We start from the raw sequence: 19,022 nt of genomic DNA on the forward strand, positions 1-19,022 counted from the left end.
TGAGGTGGGTGGATCACCTGAGGTCAGCAATTCAAGACCAGCCTGACCAACATGGTGAAACCCCATCTCTACTAAAAATACGAAATTAGCCGGGCACGGTGGCTCACACCTGTAGTCCCAGCTACTCAGGAGGCTGAGACAGGAGGATCGCTTGAACCCAGGAGGTGGAGGTTGCAGTGAGCTGAGATCGCACAACTGCACTCCAGCCTGGGCAGCAAGAGCAAAACTCCTACCCCACCCGCCCACAAAAAAACACACACACAAAAAACAACAACACCTTGTATTCAACTGTGAGGGGGTAACCGAGAACCTGCTTTCAGGAACCCTCTCTTTGCTGAGAGCTTTCCTTTCACTTAATGAATTCTACTCCACTCCATCTTCAAGTGTCCACATGCCTAATTTTTCCTGGTCATGAGACAAGAACCTGGACCTAGCTGAGCTAAGGAGCCAAAAACCCTGCATCACCTGGAAACTGTGATGTTGCCATACAAGATAAAGGAACTTTTACCCTTCAGAGCCAACAGCCAAGAGTTGAAAAAAAAAAAAAAAGACAAAGGGACTTTGCAGATGTGATTAAGTTCAAGTTCAAGATCTTGAGATGGGCAGAAGATCCTGGGTTATCCAGATGGGCCCAGTGTGATCACAGTGTCCTTAAAAGAAGGAAAGGGGGAGAATCAGAGTCTGAGAGACAAGATGTGAGGATGGAACAAAGGTCAGAGAGGAGAAAAGATGCCACGAAGTTGGCTCTGACAACCAAGAAATGGGCCATGAGCCCAGAAATGCAGGTGGCCACTGAACGGTAGAAAAGGTGAAAGAACAGAGTCTCCTCTGGAGCCTCTAGAAGGAACCAGCCTTGATTTTATAGCCCAGTGAGTCCTGTTCCATCCTTCTGACCTCCAGAACTGTAAGAAAAGAAATTGTCTTGTTTCAAACCACGAATCCTGGGGTAATTTGTTAGAGCAGCAACAGGAAAATAGCACAGGTGAGGACTAATCGCACTGCTTCCTCCCCAGATCCTACAATAAACTCAATGCTATGCTTTCCATTTTGTGTAAAAGGACATTAGGGCTGAGGAATTACGGATAATCTCTCTGAGTTGGCGCACGCGGTGGTGATGGATTGAGGATCCAAATAAAGAGTCAAAAAATTATGGAATTCAATGGAGGGCCCCTGAGGCCTGGGCAGGGCAGGTGTGGCTACAGAAAGAGCCCCTGGAAGATGCCTGCCTGACCCTGATCCAGGTTACTCTCCGGTGCAGGGAGCAGACAATAAACCAAGAACATAATTATGCAGCTGCGAGTTATTAAGCTTGATGGAGGGGAGCCGGTGCAGTGAGAGAAACAAGGTCCCAATGTAATGCAGCCTCTGGGGTCCAGGAGCCCCACTGTTGTGGGGAAATGGGGTCTGGATCCCACGGTAAAGGGAAGTCCATAGGAATAAGCGGGGAGGCTGACACAGCCGGGTTCTCAGGTGCGTCTTCCTCATTGGATTCTCCTGGGTCTCTGTCCTGTGAACTTCTCTACCTGCAATCAGCTCTTACCCTTTCAAATACCTTTTAATTTTGGTAAAAAGGAAATGCAGAACATAAACATCACCATTGTCATTATGTTTATGTGTGTGGTTCAGTTCTGTGAAGCATATTCATTCTGTTGTACAACCAATTTCCAGAACTCTTCCATATTGCAAAATTCACTCTGTACCCACAAAACAGCGACTTTCCATTTTCCCTGTCCTGGGTGCCTGGCAAACACCACTGTACTCACTGTTTCTGTGAATATGACTCCTTTAGGAATCTCAGTAGGTGGAACTGTGCAGTATTTGACTTTTCATGACTGTATTTCCCTTAGGATAATGTCCTCAAGGCCCAGCCTTGTGGTAGCAGGTGTCAGAATTTCTTTTCTTTTTAAGGCTGACAGGTTCAAATGCATGATTTTACCACCTTTTGCTTACTCATCTGCCTCTCCAGAAATCCACCTCTTGGCTCTGGCGAATGATGCTGCCATGAACACAGGAGTATAAATATCTATTCAAGTTCCCACTTTTTTTTTTTTTGAGACGGACTCTGGGACTCTGTTGCCCAGGCTGGAGTGCAATGACATGATCTTGGCTCACTGCAACCTCTGCCAGTCAGGTTCAAGTGATTCTCCTGCCTCAGCCTCCCGAGTAGCTGGGATTACAGGAGCCTGCCACCATGCCCAGCTAATTTTTTTATTTTTAGTAGAGATGGGGTTTCACCATGCTGGCCAAGCTGGCCTCAAACTCCTGACCTCAGGTGATCCGCCTGTCTCGGCCTCCCAAAGTGCTGGGATTATACTCGTGAGTCACTGTGCCTGGCCCTCAAGTTCCCACTTTCACTTCTTTTCATGTAGACCGGAAGTGGAGTGGCTGGATCCTATGTGAATTCTATTTTTAATTATTGGAGGAATTGTCATACTGTTATCATCCTCTTTCCCCCATGATCTCTTGTCATCACTTTATAAAGATTTACTCTAGAGCAGTCCCCCATCCACAGTGGATAGCTTCCAAGACCCCCAGTGGATGCCTGAAACCACAGACAAGGCAAACCCTATATGTGCTACGTTTTTATACACACACACACGTATGTATATTGATGATAAATTTTATTTTATTTTATTTTTTTGAGACAGAGTCTTGCTCTGTCACCAGGCTGGAGTGCAGTGGCGTGATCTCAGCTCACTGCAAGCTCCGCCTCCATGGTTCAAGAGATTCTCCTGCCCCAGCCTCCTGAGTAGCTGGGACTACGGGCATGCATCACCATGCCTGGCTAATTGTTTTCTTTGTATTTTTAGTAGAGACAGGGTTTCACCATGTTGGCCAGGATGGTCTTGATCTCCTGACCTCAAGTGATCCACCCGCCTCAGCCTCCCAAAGTGCTGGGACTACAGGTGTGAGCCACCGTGCCCAGCCTCCTACTCTTTCTCTTTCTCCTACTCTGGCCTTGTAAGACCTGCCTGCTTCCCCTTCACCTTCCGTCATGATTGTAAGTGTCCTGAGGCCTTCCCAGAAGCAGAGGCTGCTATGCTTCCTGTACAGCCTGCAGATCCTTGAGCCAATTAAGCCTCTTTCCTTTCTGAATTACCCAGTCCCAGGTATTTCTTTATAGCAGTGCTAGACCTGACTATACAATATGTAACATATAGTTTGCAATTTGTAACATTCTACAGGGTACAATTCAGTGACATTAAGCACATTCACCATGTTGTGCAACCACTATTTACCGAATTTCCTCATCCTCCCAAACAGAAACTCTGCACCATTTGCACAATCACCCTTCTTCCTTGCCCTGTTCCCCAGCCTCTGATACGCAATTCTACTTTCTGTCTCCATGAATTTGCCAATTCTAGGTAAGGCTACATAAGCAGAATTATATACTATTTGTCATTTTATGTGTGGCTTCTTTCATGTGGCATGTTGTTTCAAGGTTCACCCATGTTATAGCATGTATCAGTTCCATTCAATTTTTAAGGCTAAGGAATATCCCATATTATGGATATGGAAACTTTTTCCTATCCACTTATCAGTCAATGGACACGAGTTTGTTTTTTCCCCCACCTTTTAGCTCTTGTAAATAATGCTGCTATGAACATTGATGTATAGGTATCTGTTTAAGTTCATGCTTTCCATTCTGGGAACATATCTAGGAATCGACGGCTGGATTACAGTGTATTTCTAGGCTTAACTTTCGGAGAGAATTCCAAAGAGTTTTCCACAGGGTCACACCATTTTACATGCAGTGCAAAGGGGCTCCCACTTGTCCATATTCTTGCAAACAATTAGTTTTTTTTTTTTCTTTTGAGACGGAGTCTCAATCTCTCGCCAGGCTGGAGTGCAGTGGCACGATCTTGGCTCACTGCAACCTTTGCCTCCTGGGTTCAAGTGATTCTCCTGCCTCAGCCTCCTGAGTAGCTGGGACTACAGGTGTGCACCACCACGCCCGGCTAATTTTTGTATTTTTAGTAGAGATGGGGTTTCACCATGTTGGCCAGGATGGTCTCGATCTCTTGACCTCGTGACCCGCCCAGTTCGGCCTCCCAAAGTGCTGGGATTATAGGTGTGAACCACTGCGCCTGGCCAGTAATTTTTTTTTTCAAGAGAAGTGTATGTTTGGTTTTATTCAGACCTTTACAAAGAGTTATAAACCAATTGAAAAAATTAGGTCGCCCATGGCAGCTGTACTCAAGGTATTCAAAACACAATGCAAAACACTTGTATCTGTCTGTTCTTGCAGCTGTTACATTCGTGATCGTTCTACATATGCTACCAAATACCTATTTAGTCCTTATTCGAAAGGCCATACAAAGGAAAATATCAACAATACAGTAGGACTCTTCTCACTTCTCTGAGATCCAAACTCTTCATTATAAGCAACTAACTACTTAGTTGTATCTATCAACATCATCATACCAAGCATTTATTTCTGTTTTTGTTTGTTTGTTCATTTTTATTTGTTTATTTAACGCCTTCCTAATAAGTGTGAAGTAGTATCTCCTTTGCAGCTTGGTTTTGCATTCATCAAATGAATAACAATACTGAGCATTTTCTCATGTGCTGCTTGGCCATTTGCACACCATCTGGGAGCAAAGTCCAGCAGGGGACAGACCATGTAGGGCCTTCAGTCCAGACTGTGGTGTTTCCACCTCATTCTCCAATAGTGGAGAGGAAGCACCGCCATTCATATTGTGGAGGCACTGAACGAGGAGGCATCTGGAAGCAGAGTCTGGAGGCCTGTGTTGGGGAGAGATGGAGGCAAAAGGTGAGGAGGGTTCAGTGACCAGGGAAGCAGTGAGGCCCAAGTCATGATCAGAGTCAGGATGGCGAAAAGGGCTCCAAGATGAGTCCTGCTGAGGAGAAAGAGGAACAAGAGTTAATGATTTATGGGCCCTGGAGGAGGGAGGGAGCTCAAGGTGGAGACTAACATTCTGGTTCTGAGTTTAGAAGTGTCGAGCCCTAATAAGTAAAAGGAGTCAGGCTGGTGGGAGCAGAGGAAAGCAAAGAGAGAAAGCAGATAAGCTACAAGCCTGCCTCTCTTCATGGTTCAGGACAGGTAGCCCTTCTGTGCAAATAACTCACAACTTTTCTGTGCCCAGCTATCACCAGAACCTCAGCCGATAGAACAATGCGAGTTAGCTCACTGCAGCCTTGGCATTATCAGTACTCCATGCATCCCTCTGCAGCACAAGCACAAGCCCCTGGCTGGGGCAAGCCTTTGTCTCTTTGCAGTCAGCTCCTCTCTTGCTGGCCTGCCCATTGCAACATATTTTCATACTTTCTCTAATAAATCTGCGGTTCTACACCTACAACTGTCTTGGTAAATTCTTTTCACTGCCCGTGCCAGTGGCCCCAGATAGTCACTTACCTGTGACAAGAGGCAGGGCCACCGTGTCATCAGTGGGATGGGGATCCCAGGAGGAGAAAAGGGTTTGGGGAGGGAGATGGGTGCACCATGCTGAGCAGAGCCATCATGGGGGCCATCAAGGGGGAGGTGCCCAGTGGGACGTTGGAGGGTGAGATGCCCTCAACACTCACCTGAGAGATTAACCTTTGACAACCTTTGCAGCCTCCACACCTGTAGCTGCCTTTGCTGCCTTCCTCTGGTGGGACTTCACTCTGAGTGAAGAGACAAGGACTTGTGAGTGCGGCCAAATCAGGGTGCAGGGGCCAGCAGACTCACTTCCCTGTGTTCTGCTAAGGGGCTGGAGGGGACTGATGTGGAGAGAGCAGGTTCAGCCTCCAAGACCTCCACGATGAGAGAAGGAACCTCTCACCCTGGACACACAGCAAAGTTGGGTACAGAAAACATTTTCTTGGGTAAAATTCTCACCACAGCTGAGCCTCTGTGGGCCCAGGTTCTCTTGACTGGTTCAGGACCCTCCAGCACTGGGACTCCAATTCAGCATTGTGTCCCCTGCCCTCCCCGCACCTCCCTTTGCTCCCTGGGGCAGTGCTTGCCTAAGGATGATGAGGCAGAGGAAGAGAAGCAGGATCTTCACAGCGGCCTCCCCGATGGCCACCAGAACCACCTCTGCCATGGGCCCTGATTTCCCTGCAAAAAGGTGCATGAGATCGATTCATCTGCTAAACCACAATTCCTTATTGTTTCTCTCCTGATAATTGGACATAGGTTCTACCAGTTCTACCTGCATCCCTGCATGTCAGTAAACAGCCCAGGGCTTACCTCATCCCCTACCAAGACTGAGCAGCAGTAAAAGAAGGCTCTGGCCCCCGAGACATTGCTGGCCTCACAGCTGAGGCTGAGGCTGAGCTGAGCACAGCCCTATTCTCTTGGTGAGCCCGGTGGACTACTTGTTCAAGACCTGGGAGTAAAGGTCACTGGGAGAGAGGATCTGGTGTGCAGCCCCTTGACACTCACTCTGCACAAAGAGCCTCAGGGAGACTTGCTGGGAACCCAGAGGGTTCCGAGCTTGGCAGGTGAATTCTCCTTCATTCCTGAGGTGCATTTGAGGCAGCTCCAGCATCCCGGGGTTGGGCTGTGAGGGGCTCAGGATCAGGTTATCCTGGGCCCAGCTCAGCCTGGCGGGAGGATTGCTATCAACAGCACAGACCAGGCGCAGGGACTGTCCTTCCAGGACCTGAAGAGATGATTCATTTCTCAGGGTTGTGGATGCTGAAGAAAAACAGACAGAGGATCAGAGTGACAAAGAGGTTGAGAGAAAGAAGAAGGACACCTAAGGAGACCAAATAGAGGAACAGATTCAGACTCACAAGAAGCAAAAACTGATAGACTCTGTGAGATGGATCCAGAAAGTGGGGTGAGCCTGGGCTTAGAGGGTGCCTCAGGCCCCAATTTCTCTACATAGCATGGTTTACATTTGTCTCTGCACTGATGGGCCCTTTTTGGCTGGATTTGTGCCCCAGAAATCACAGAGGGAGGGTCTCGGGCTTCACAGGGCAACCAAATAAGATGTCAGTTTAGGCCCATATTCCACGTCCTCTTCAATGCTCCCGCTGAAACCTCAGCTTCCAGGTTCTCCCTGAACCTTCTTGTTCTTTATCCGGGTCCTTACCTGACACTGGTTTACTGACTTATCACTGTGCCTCTGAGAGGCTCTCACTCCCAGAAATTCAGAGTCTGGTTGGTAGCAGGATTTAGGAACAGGTGCTCATGAGGCCACATGACATGTGGTGGAGGTGACTCAGGCTCCAGTAGCCTTGGGGATGTCAATGTATATGAGACCAGGTAAATTATGTGATCCAGGAAGGCTTCCTGGAGGAGGCATACGTACTTCACACAGGAAGTAGTAGGGTATGGAGGACAAGCAGGGGTAGCTAGATAATGAGGGCTGGAAGGACATTCCATTAAGAAGGAACAGAAAGTGCAAAGATGACAAAAACCTGATCACATCCAGAAAATGCAAATAGACCTGCAGGGCTGGAGGGAGACAGGGTGTACAGGCTGGGGTGGAGGGTGGAGTTCAGACACAAGACAGAGGAGGAAGAGTGGGGAGATTTTTTTTTTTTTTTTTGCTGCCCAGGGTAGAGTGCTGGTGCTTGATCTTGGCTCACTGCAACCTCCACCTCCTGGGCCCAAGCAATTCTCCTGGCTCAGCCTCCCATGTGGCTGGGATTACAGGCACGCACCACCACACACAGCCACACACAGCTAATTTTTGTATTTTTAGTAGAGATGGGGTTTCACCATGTTATTCAGGCTGGTCTCGAGCTCCTGACTCAACAATCCACCCACCTTGACCTCCCAAAATGTTCTGGTTACAGGCGTGAGCCACTGCACCTGGCCGAGATTTGTTTTAATAAATTCGGCATGGGGGTAATTGTCACCAATAAAAGAAATCAAGGAGTGTGAATACAGGAATAAATCGATTCCTGTACATTGAGAAAATCATGGACAGCTAAGAAAAAGCCACATGGGGCTGGGCATGGTGGCTCACACCCGTAATCCTGGCACTTTGGGAGGCCGAGGTGGGCAGATCACCTGAGGTCAGGAGTTCGAGACCAGCCTGGCCAACCAACATGGTGAAGCCCCATCTCTACTAAAAATACAACAACAACAGAAAATGAGCCGGGAGTTGTGGCGCGTGCCTGTAATTCCAGCTACTCGGGAGGCTGAGGCGGGGGCATCGCTTGAACCCAGGAGGTGGGGTTGCAGTGAGCCGAGATTGTGCCACTGCATTACAGCCTGGAGGACAAAAGAAAGAAAGAAAAAGCCACATGGCATATTGGGATATGTATTTGTAATGTATATTACTGATGTTCAGTAATTTCTCAAACTGAAGAGAGCCTCAAGAATAAATAATAAAGGTAAAATCACTCTGGAAAGCTGAGAAAAGACTATAAACGGGAGTTCACAGAACAAAAGAAATAAAATGGCTCCTTAACGTACAAAAAAATGCATACCATTCACAGTAAGAGAAACATTCTAATGAATGTGTACATGGAGATGCAGATTTTCACCCAATATTGGCAAAGGTCCAAGTGTCTCACCCCACACTGGGTTGGTGAGGCTGGGGAAACTCACGCATTCACCTCTTCCTGTCGGCAAGGTGAGCCTGTCCTTTTTAGATAGAGAACAACATGGCCATATCTCTCAATATTCAAAAAACACAATGGCCCAGCTATTTTGCATTTAACTTAGAGGCGTTCACATACACACTTGTGAAAAGAGATACAGGATAAATCACTATAGCAGTTCTGTGCTCAGATAAGTTAGTGCCATGATCATGAATTAGGAGACTCCACAAAATCAGAGTCCATCCATGCAGCGGAATCACACACAGCCCTAGAGGAGGGGGCGGACAGTCTCACTACGGACGTCAAACCACCTCTGAGATCCTCCATGTGCACAAACCAAGGCTCAGAGCAGCCTGGACGGACACTAGTGAATTCTGGTGAGGGGCACAGGCCTCTAAGGACAGACTCTGCTGTGCATTTTGAATTTTTGCCCATGCGACAATATCATCTATCCAGAAGTATGAGGTCAGAACTATTAGGGAAAATAAAAAGTTGAGGCTGAATGTGTGTTCCGGGAGTGGATCATCAGGGGCCTCGGGGCTGGGGCTGCGTGACTGTCACCCTGCCCTTGCAGTGGGGCCAAGGTGTGTGTGTGTGTGCAGGATTCTGAAGGGAGTCGGGGGGAGGGGACAGGTGCTCAGGTGGCCACTGGGGCTGAGGATGCAGAGAGGTCCTGGGTTCACACACATGGGGGTCTCAGGTCACCAGGGTGAGGCCAGGATGAGGAGGGACCTGGCTGTGCTCTGAGCTGGAGGCCCTGGTTCCCCAGCCCCAGGGAGGGAGCACCATCCTACCTGTGCCGTCTCCTTGGAAGACAGTCAAGGTCAAGTTCTGAGGAGGGTCTGGGACAGAAAGACACAGCAACCCGCATCACTGTGAGGGCTGAGGGCACCGGTCCTCTCTCCCCAGGAGCTGCATAAACAGGGAAGGCAGAGCCAGTGTCCTCCTGACCCCCCACTGCAAGCCCAAATTCCAGGACTCGGCCCCCATGTCCAGCCCTGACCCCCATCTCCTGCTCTCAGTGACCCCACCCCATCAGGGACCTAGGTGTCCTGGCCCAGCTCTCACAGGATACATTAAGTCAGACGGTCCTGGTCGTGGTTACACCAGCCCCAGGCAAGGTCACCTGACAGGTGAGTCTGCTGCCGTGGTCCTGGGGCTGTGGGATGAGGGTGACCACCGAGGAGAGGGCTGTGGTGGGGCTCAGTGGGGACACAGAGGTCCCAATCCAGGAGAAGATGGGGGGTGTCCCCTGCTCACAGGCCCAGGGCACAGAGCAGATCAGGTTCCTGGGGCAGCCAGACTTCAGGGCCCCCGGGATGAGGATGTCGGGCCTGTGGGTCAGGGCTGGTGAGGAGAGGGGGATGCAGGATCAGGAAGGGGTTCTGAGGTGCAGCTTGGGGGAAGTGCAGGCTCTGGTTCAGGTCTTCCCCTGTGCCTGACTCACTTCGCCCTTTACCCCTTCCCAGCCCGGCCCTGCCTTGCAGCCCCCATGACCTCCCGCTGTGGCTGCTCCTGGATCCCGTGCCTTACCCGTCACATGCACAGAGAGCGGGGGATCTTTGTAATTATATTTCATCATTGTTTCCTCCACACGAAAGAAGTACGAACCACTGTCCCTCCTCCTGGCGTCTCTGATGCTCAGGGAGCAGTTTTTCTCCCTGGGATTACCCAGGAGGCGGAATCGACCCCGCGTCTCCTCCCGCACTTGTCGAGCAGGGTCATTTGTGGCCACTGGAGCATCCCGTAGAGGATTGTCTCCTTCCCGGAACCAGTAGCCACGAGCAAGGCTAATCTTGATGAAGGTGTGCCTCGGGTAGAAGAAAGTGCAGGGCACGAAGACGCACAGACCCTCCTGCACCGTCACCGACTCTGGCACCTCCAGCTGGAATATGCCCTCCAGAGCCAGGGCCCCTGTGGAGACACGAGGGTCAGGTTGGCTCATCCCCACAGCCCCTCTCCCTGGGGCCACTCACCTGCCCACAGCAGGGGAAGCAGCAGCGGCAGCATCTCTGAAGCGGAGGCTCCTTGTGCTCCCCCTTGTGAGGAGAGAAGGGGAAGGGAGTGGAGGGGAAGGGCGGTGGAGGCCGATCGGGAAGCTGAGGAGGAAGAGAGACTTCAGCCCTGCACAGAAGAGGAACCTCAGGCCCACAAGTCAGAGCTCCTCTCCTCCGCACCGACTGGACGGAAACCCCATGGCCCAGAGAACCCAGCGACCTGCCCAGAGAGGAGACGAGATGGAGCAGAAACTGATTCTTACCAGAGCCTGGATCAGGACCTCTGGGGACATCCGAGCCATGGGACACTCATGAAGATCTAAAAACAGAAATCGTTGGGCTAAAGGCTACCCGTGTGCTTAACTTTGGTAAAATGGCATGGACTTTTACCACTCCTCCCAGCCATGTGCCAGAATTCCAGTAGCTCCACGCCCTTATCAATGCTTGGTATTGCCATGCTTTATGTATAGCTATACACTTAAATTAAAAATGTTTTTTGAGGCAGGGTTTCACTCTGTCGCCCAGGCTGGAGTGCGGTGGCACCATCTCGGCTCACTGCAACCTCCACCTCCTTGGCTCAAGCAATCCTCCCACCTCAGCCTCCCGAGTAGTTGGGACCACGGGTGCTCACTGCCACGCCCGGCTAATTTTTGTATTTTTTTGTAGAGATGAGGTCTCACCATGTTGCCCAGGCTGGTCTTGAACTCCTGACCTCAAGCGATTCTTCCTCTTTGGCCTCCCAAAGTGTTGGGATTATAGGCGTGAGCCACTGTGCCCAGCTTATGCTTTATATTTTAAGAGTTCTAGTGACAGTGCAGTGGCATCTTATGTTTAATTTTTAAAAATTTACTTAAAGTTAGATATGGTTGAATTCATTCTTTATCATATGTAATTTTATGTGGGTTGACCGATGCATATAGTTATATACACAACCGCTGTGAAGACAATGAAAAGTGTCATTACCTGAACATTTCCTCCCTCTGCTGACTCTAGGTAGTCAATCCTCCCTCTACACTTAGTCCCTGAGAAAACACGGATCTATTCTCCATCCCTGTCGTTTTGCCTTTTTATAGAATGTCATATAAATGGAATCATACAAAATGTATCCTCTAAAATCTGGCTTCATTTACTTGGCATAATGCTTTTGAGGCTCATCTATGGGGCTGGGTATAAATCCATCATTTTAGTTTAATTGTTGACTGGTGCTCCATTGTTTTCATGGTCTCTCATTTTGCATATATTTGCCATTTGCGGAGCACTGCAACTGTTTTCAGGTTCTGGTGACTCTAAAATAATGTTGCTATAAACATTCCATTCAACTTTCTGTGTGTGAACATAATAATGTTGCTATAAACATTCCATTCAACTTTCTGTGTGTGAACATAAGTTTTTAATTCCCTTGAGTAAATACCTAGGAGTCGAGTGCTTGGCCAAACGTACACTTGGTCAAGTGTAAGTTTAAATTTATACGAAATTGACAAACTATTCTCCAAAGTGTATATACCATTTTGTATTCCTACCAGCAGTAGACATGAGCTCTGATCACTTCACATCCTTGCTAGCATTTGATATCATCCACATATTTTAAAATTTCTTGTTACCTTTGTTGTACTTTTCAGTCATTTTTCTTAGGTATGTAATTCTACCTCATTCTTCTTCTATTCTACAATTACCTAATGACAAATTATATTGAGGCTATTTTCACGGCCTTGTTCGCCATCTGCTTTTCTTTTTTGGTGAGGTGGCTATGAAATTTTCGGTAGCTTTTTTCCTAATTGTGGTAAAATATACAGAAGAAAAAAATTACCGTTTTAACTATTTTTCAGTGTTTAGAGAAGTTGCACCAAGTACACTCACGTTGTTATGAATCACCATGATTGATCTCCAGAAGTTTCTTCATCTTCCCAAACTGAAACTGCATCAAAGAGGTGAAAACCCCCTATTTCTTTCTGATCACAGCCCCTGGCAAGCATGGCTCTACTTTCTGTGTCTGTGCATTTGCCTCCTCTACACACCTCATATAAGTGGAATCATACAGTGTTTGTCCTGCTGTGACTGACTTAGAATATATTTAAGGTTCATCCACGCTGCATCATGTGCTAGCTTCTCCTTCTTCTTTTTTTTTTTTTTTTTGTTGTTGTTGTTTGAGACGGAGTTTCACTCTTGTCGCCCAGGCTGGAGTGCGATGGTGTGATCTCAGCTCACTGCAACCTCCACCTCCCGGGTTCAAACAATTCTCCTGCCTCAGCCTCCTGAGTAGCTGGGATTACAGGCACCTGCCACCAGGCCCGGATAATTTTTTTTTTTTTTTTTTGAGACAGAGTTTCGCTCTTGTTGCCTAGGCTGGAGTCCAGTGGCGTCATCTTGGCTCACTGCAACCTCCACTTCCCAGGTTCAAGCAGTTCTCCTGCTTCAGCCTCCCGAGTAGCTGGGATCACAGGTACGTGCCACCACACCCGGCTAATTTTGTATTTTTAGTAGAGATAGGGTTTCACCATGTTGGTCAGGCTGCTCTCAAACTCCTGACCTCAGGTGATCTGCCCGTCTCAGCCTCCCAAAGTGCTGGGATTACAGGCGTGAGCCACTGTGCCCGGCCTGTATTTTCTTTCTTTTTTTTTTTTTTTTTTTAGTAGAGATGGGGCTTCACCATGTTGGCCAGGCTGGTCTCGAACTCCTGACCTCAGGTGATCCACCTGCCTCGGCCTCCCAAAGTGCTGGGATTACAGGCGTGAGCCACCACGCCTGCCTCCTTGGGTTTTTTTGTTTTTGTTTTTTTGTTTGTTTGTTTTGTTGTTTTCTTTTTCTTTTTTTTTTTTTTTGAGATAGGGTCTTGCTCTGTTGCCCAGGCTGCAGTGCAGTGGCATGATCGGGCTCACTGAAACCTCTGCCTCCCAGGTTCAAGCGATTCTGCTGCCTCAGTCTCCCGAGTACCTGGGATTACAGGCACATGTCATCATGCCTGGCTAATTTTTATATTTTTAGCAGAGATGGGGTTTCATCATGTGGGCCAGGCTGGTCTAGAACTCCTGACTTCAAGTGATATGCCCACCTCGGCCTCCCAAAGTGCTGGGATTACAGGCGTGAGCCACCATGCCCCAGCCCAGCTTCTCCTTCTATTTTAAGGCTGAGTAATATTCAATTGCATGTATACAATACACTTTGTTTATTCATTCACTTTTTAGGAATAGCAGGGTTGCTTTTCCCTTTTACCTACTGTGAATATGCTTCTGTGAACACAGATGCATAAAACTATGCTCAAGTTCCGGCTTTTGATCTTTTGGGCCATATACCCAGAAGTGAAATTGCTGGATCATAAGATCATTCTATTTTTAATTTTTTTGAGGAACCCCACTACTACTCTCTAGAGCAACTTCACCATTTAACTTTCCCATCAGCAATGCACAAGAGTTCCAATGCATAAGAGATCACATGGACAGCTCAGCAAGCTGAATAATGGCCACCCAAAGAAATACAGTCTCAGCTCCTTGAACTTCTAAATATTACCTTACAAATAAAGTGTCTTTGTATAATTTTTTTTTGAGACAGTCTCACTCTGTTGCCCAGGCTGGAGTGCAGTGGTGCGATCTCAGCTCACTGCAACCTCCGCCTCCCAGGTTCAAGTGATTCTCCTGCCTCAGCCTCCTGAGTAGCTGGGATTACAGACGCCCGCCACCACACCCAGCTAACTTTTGCATTTTTGGTAGAGACCAGGTTTCACCATGTTGGCCAGGCTGGTCTCGAACTCCTGACCTCGAGTGATCCACCAGCCTCAGCCTCCCAAAGTGCTGGGATTACAGGCATGAGCCACCATACTTGGCCACTGTACAGAGAATACTGTAGCCACATGGAATACATGTGGTTAGGGCATTGTGTTAGCCAGTCTGGGCTGCCATAGCAAAATACTATAAATTAAGCCTCCTATAAACAACAGAAATTTATTTCTCACAATTCTGGAGGTTAGAAGTCCAAGGTTAGAAGATCAAGTTGTCAGATGATTTGTTTTCTTGTGAGGCTCTGTTTCCTGGCTTGTAGATGCCACCTTCTCACTGTGTCCTCACATGGTTGAGAGACAGCAAGTTCTGTGGGGTCTCTGCTTATAAGGGCACTGTATTAGTCCGTTTTCACACTGCTGGTAATGACATACCTGAGACTGGGCAATTTACCAAAGAAAGAGGTTTAATGGACTTACAGTTCCACGTGGCCAGAGAAGCCTCACAATCATGGCAGAAGGTGAAAGTCATGTCTCATATGGCGGCAGACAAGAGATGAGCTTGTGCAGGGAAACTCCCCTTTTTAAAACCATCAATCTTGTGAGAATTATTCACTATCATGAGAACAGCACAGGAAAGACCTGCCTCCATGATTCAATTACCAGCCACAATGTCCCTCCCACAACACGTGGAAATTCATGATGAGATTTGGGTGGGGACACAGCCAAACCATATCAGGCACTAATTCCATAGTGGGTCCCCACCCTCATGACCCCATGTAACATAATTACCTACAAAAAGCCCCATCTCCAAATACATCACATTGGTGGTTAGGGCTTCAACATATGAATTTTGGGGGAACATAAACATGCAGTTCATAACAGGCATTTTACTGAAACCTTGTCATCTCCCATGCCATGAGTTTAGATCAACAAATAATCATGCGGAAAAAAAAATCTATATAGAAATTTCTTACAGCAAAGCCTCTGCTCATTTTTTCGATAATCTCATTTTTTTAAATTGTAAGGAACAGAAATGAAAACCGATAGCTTAATCTGGAAAAGAAGGGTTTTATTAAAAAAACACGTTTGCTTAATTTTTGGCCCAGGCAGTGGGGAATCTGGGAACATCTCCTAACTCAAGGTCAACATCAGCACATCACTGATATCCAATGTAACCCTCAGGGTGCTGTTTCTTGCTCTCCGCATGGTGGGCTGCAGGTGCCTGAGCCATCTTCATTCTCTGGCTAGCAATGTTCGTGCAATGTGAGGTCTCCCCAGCTCAAGGCTCATGCCGTTCCTGCAGCTGAAAGGGAGAGCAACACCTCCATCCTGTAAGCTCCAACAGCATCTTCCTGACAGCCACGAGGAGCCACATCCAGTTCTTTCCTCCATGTTTTTATGAGCGAATAGGTTGACTGGAGTTTGAACTTCTGGGTTCAAACCCTCAGAAGTTCAAGGTTCAATCCCCCATTGACCTATTCCCACACTCGATATCCATGATAAGAATGATTCTCAGGGTACATTGGGCTTGTTGACAAAGAAAGGATGATTTTTTATAAGAATTTCCATCTCTGACTTTTGTCCAACAATTAGATTCTATTCCTTGTTTCTAAATGAAAATATGAAGAAACACATCCTTTTGGAAATAAAATAAATAACACTTTGAAGTTGAAACAGAGAAAATATGAGGCTGCACATGGAATTAGTGGGAAATTATGCTCTCATTTGAGGTTATTCTGATTTCTCCAAGGAAGATTTAAGCTCAAAAGGTAAGGTGGACAGGGAATCACCCCATGGTGAGACACATAGGGATATTCGGGCATAGAGTACAAGCTAATTAAGCTTGATATGTACAAGGAATTTCTCTTAGTAATCAATGAGAATGTGAAGTGTACAGAAAATAACTTTTGATGAACAAGGAAGAGTACATGAATTTATATACAAGAAATCTTTCCTCACTGGGCAAAAAGCTCATTCAATTTCTTTCTTTTTTTCAAGCCAGAGTCTCTGTCACCCAGGCAGGAGTGCAGTGTCACGATCTTGACTCACTGCAGCCTCAACCTCCTTGGTTCAAGAGATTCTTGTACCTCAGCCTCCCAACTAGCTGGGATTACAGTCGTGTGTCACCACGTCCCACTAGTTTTTTGAATTTTTGGTAGAGATGAGGTTTTGCTATGTTGGCCAGGCTGGTCTCAAACTCCTGGCCTCAAGTAATCCTCCAAGCTTGGCCTCCCAAAATGCTGGAATTACAGGTGTGAGCCATCATGCCCAGCTTCATTCAGTTCCTTAAGGAGGATGAACAGCATTGAGCGGATGGGAATGTGCCTTCTCTGGAGACAGGTTTGCATGTAGAGATGCCATCATAATTTATAAGGACAGGTTTTCTCTTTTTTCCTATTTTTTAGAGATGGTGTTTTGCCATGTTTCCCAGGCTGGTCTCCAACTCCTGGGCTCAAATGATCCACCTGCCTTGACCTCCCAAAGTGCTGGGATTACAGATGTGAGCCACTGTGTATGGCTTTCTTTTTTCCTTTTCTTTCTTTTCTTTTTTTTTCCTTTTTAGACGGAGTCTCACTCTGTCACCCAGGCTGGAGTGCAGTGGCGCGATCTTGGCTCACTTCAACCTCCACCTCCTTGGTTCAAGCGATTCTCCTGCCTCAGCCTACCGAGTAGCTGGAACTCCAGGCGCGCACCACCATGCCCAGCTAATTTTTGTATTTTTAGTAGAGACGGGGTTTCACCATGCTGGCCAGGATGGTCTCCATCTCTTGACCTTGTGATCCGCCCACCTCGGCCTCCCAAAGTGCTGGGATTATAAGCGTGAGCCACCGCACCCGACCCCAGGACAGGTTTTCTAAGGCTCATGGCCCTTGGCCATTTGCTGCGTGATCTCCATCTCCATAGGGCTTTGTAGCCGCTCTCATCGCCTCTCCCACAATTCATGCATCAGGCAATGCCCAGGAACCTCAAGAGTATAATTAATATTCACATTCAAAATCATAGTTGTTTCTATCCAATGTTATAGCATGCATTTTTTTTTTTTTTTTGACTTTTAAGGAAAAAAAGCATTGATTTCTGTTGTCTGGGAAATCTGAGGGGTAGACCTGGCTTCAAGGGTGGCTGGATTTCAGGGTCCAATGATAGAAGGGCTCATCTCTCTGCTTTTGGCTCTTGTTCTTGTTTGTTGTTGCTGCTGTGGTTGTTCATTTATTCTCCCTGGTTTTTGTTCTCAGGCTCATAAATGTAGGAGCTCTGATGTCCACTTTGCAGATGAGGACGCTGAGGCATACAGAGATCAAGTAATTTCCCTTCTGAGGCAGAGTCCGTGGACTTCCCACAGCCCCATGACACCCCCTTATGGCTGTGTATCCAACTCAACATTCCCTGCCCTGGTCAGGGCGCCCCCTGCTGCTCACCCAGAGATTTGCCAGGATCCCTGCACCAATCTCCTCCACCCTTTTTGACTCCCAAATGCTTCCTGACACCTGACTCCCACCCTGTCACTCAGAGACTAACCTATGTCAAGATTTACAAACTCCCCGGGTGCGGTGGCTCACGCCTGTAATCCCAGCACTTTGGGAGCCCGAGGCGGGCAGATCATCTGAGGTCAGGCGTTCGAGACCAGCCTGGCCAACATAGGGAAACCCCCATCTCTACTAAAAATACAAAAAGTAGCTGGGCGTTGTGGCAGGCACCTGCAATCCCAGCTATTTTGGGAGGCTGAGGCGACAGAATCGCTTGAACCCGAGAGTCAGAGGTTGCAGTGAGCCGAGATCGCGCCATTGCACTCCAGCCTGGGCAACAAGAGTGAAACTCCGTCTCAAAAAAGAAGAAAAAAAACTAAACAAACAAAAAACAAACCCCTAAAAACAAAGATTTACAATCTCACCAAACAGGAATGGTAACTACAGGAAGTAGTTACTGTCTGGGGTTATTGGTAATGTTATTGCTATTGTTAATGTCACTTTTTTTGTCCCACTCCCATTTTCTCTGGAAGCCGTTTGGGGGGTCCTGCATCTCACCTTCTCTATCCACTTCTTACCCCTAGCAGAGGTTGTAGACAAAGATTAGGGTTGATGCATTGTGCAACTCTGTGGCTCCCCCTAGTGATATGATACATTTGGGGTGATGGGGTTTGCCTAGACAGGGCCCCAAAGATGCTGGTAGGGAGTGGGTAGGGAGCGGGTAGGGAACCCCACCTTGTGTACGGCTCCTCAAAAATCCCAGGTTAACATACCATTTGGTCTCCAGGCCTGATAAATGGGGAGGAGTGGCTGTTCATTAGTGTGCACTCTGGCTGCACCGGGCAGGACTTTGCCCTGGGAGGGACTGTGACGTTCTGCTCTCTTGGTAAGAAGGTACAAAGCTGGGCTCCAGAAATGGATTGAGAGCTCCTTGGGTCTGCTCCCCAGGCTGCCTCCCGCCCCCAGGTGAGCCCTGGATACTGCTATTCCTGACTGAAGAGACAGGGTTTTGGACGAGGTGCTCCAGAAGGCCAGATTTCTCTCTGGGCAAGGTTCATGTGTTTCCCACACAAGTCTACTTCTGGGATTCTTCATGGATCTACAAATCGGACTAGGCAAAAGCTGTGCATGCTGCTGTGTATACAAAATAGTAAACCCTGATATAAACGATGGACTTCGGGTGCTAATAACGTATCAATGGAGGTTCATCAAGTATGACAAATGTACCACTCTGGTGGGAGATGCTGATAATAGAGGAGGTTATGCATGTGTGGGGGCAGGTGGTATATGGAGAATCTCTGTACCTTCTGCTCAATCTGTGAACCTAAACTGCTCTAAAAG

General features: G+C 47.7%; 1 protein-coding gene across 1 annotated transcript; it reads right to left on the minus strand.

Moving 5' to 3' along the window:
• Positions 1–4,431: 4,431 nt before the first annotated feature.
• SIGLEC13 (sialic acid binding Ig-like lectin-13) lies at positions 4,432–10,542 on the minus strand. The gene is given in 8 exon segments (NM_001042622.1): positions 4,432–4,859; positions 5,548–5,628; positions 5,971–6,064; positions 6,392–6,646; positions 9,303–9,350; positions 9,577–9,855; positions 10,042–10,422; positions 10,485–10,542. Coding segments are annotated over 7 exon segments (1,164 nt in total). The 5' UTR covers positions 10,519–10,542; the 3' UTR covers positions 4,432–4,859; positions 5,548–5,555.
• Positions 10,543–19,022: the final 8,480 nt, after the last annotated feature.

Source organism: Pan troglodytes, chromosome 20, assembly GCF_028858775.2.
Source record: "Pan troglodytes isolate AG18354 chromosome 20, NHGRI_mPanTro3-v2.0_pri, whole genome shotgun sequence".
Lineage (NCBI taxonomy): Eukaryota > Metazoa > Chordata > Mammalia > Primates > Hominidae > Pan > Pan troglodytes.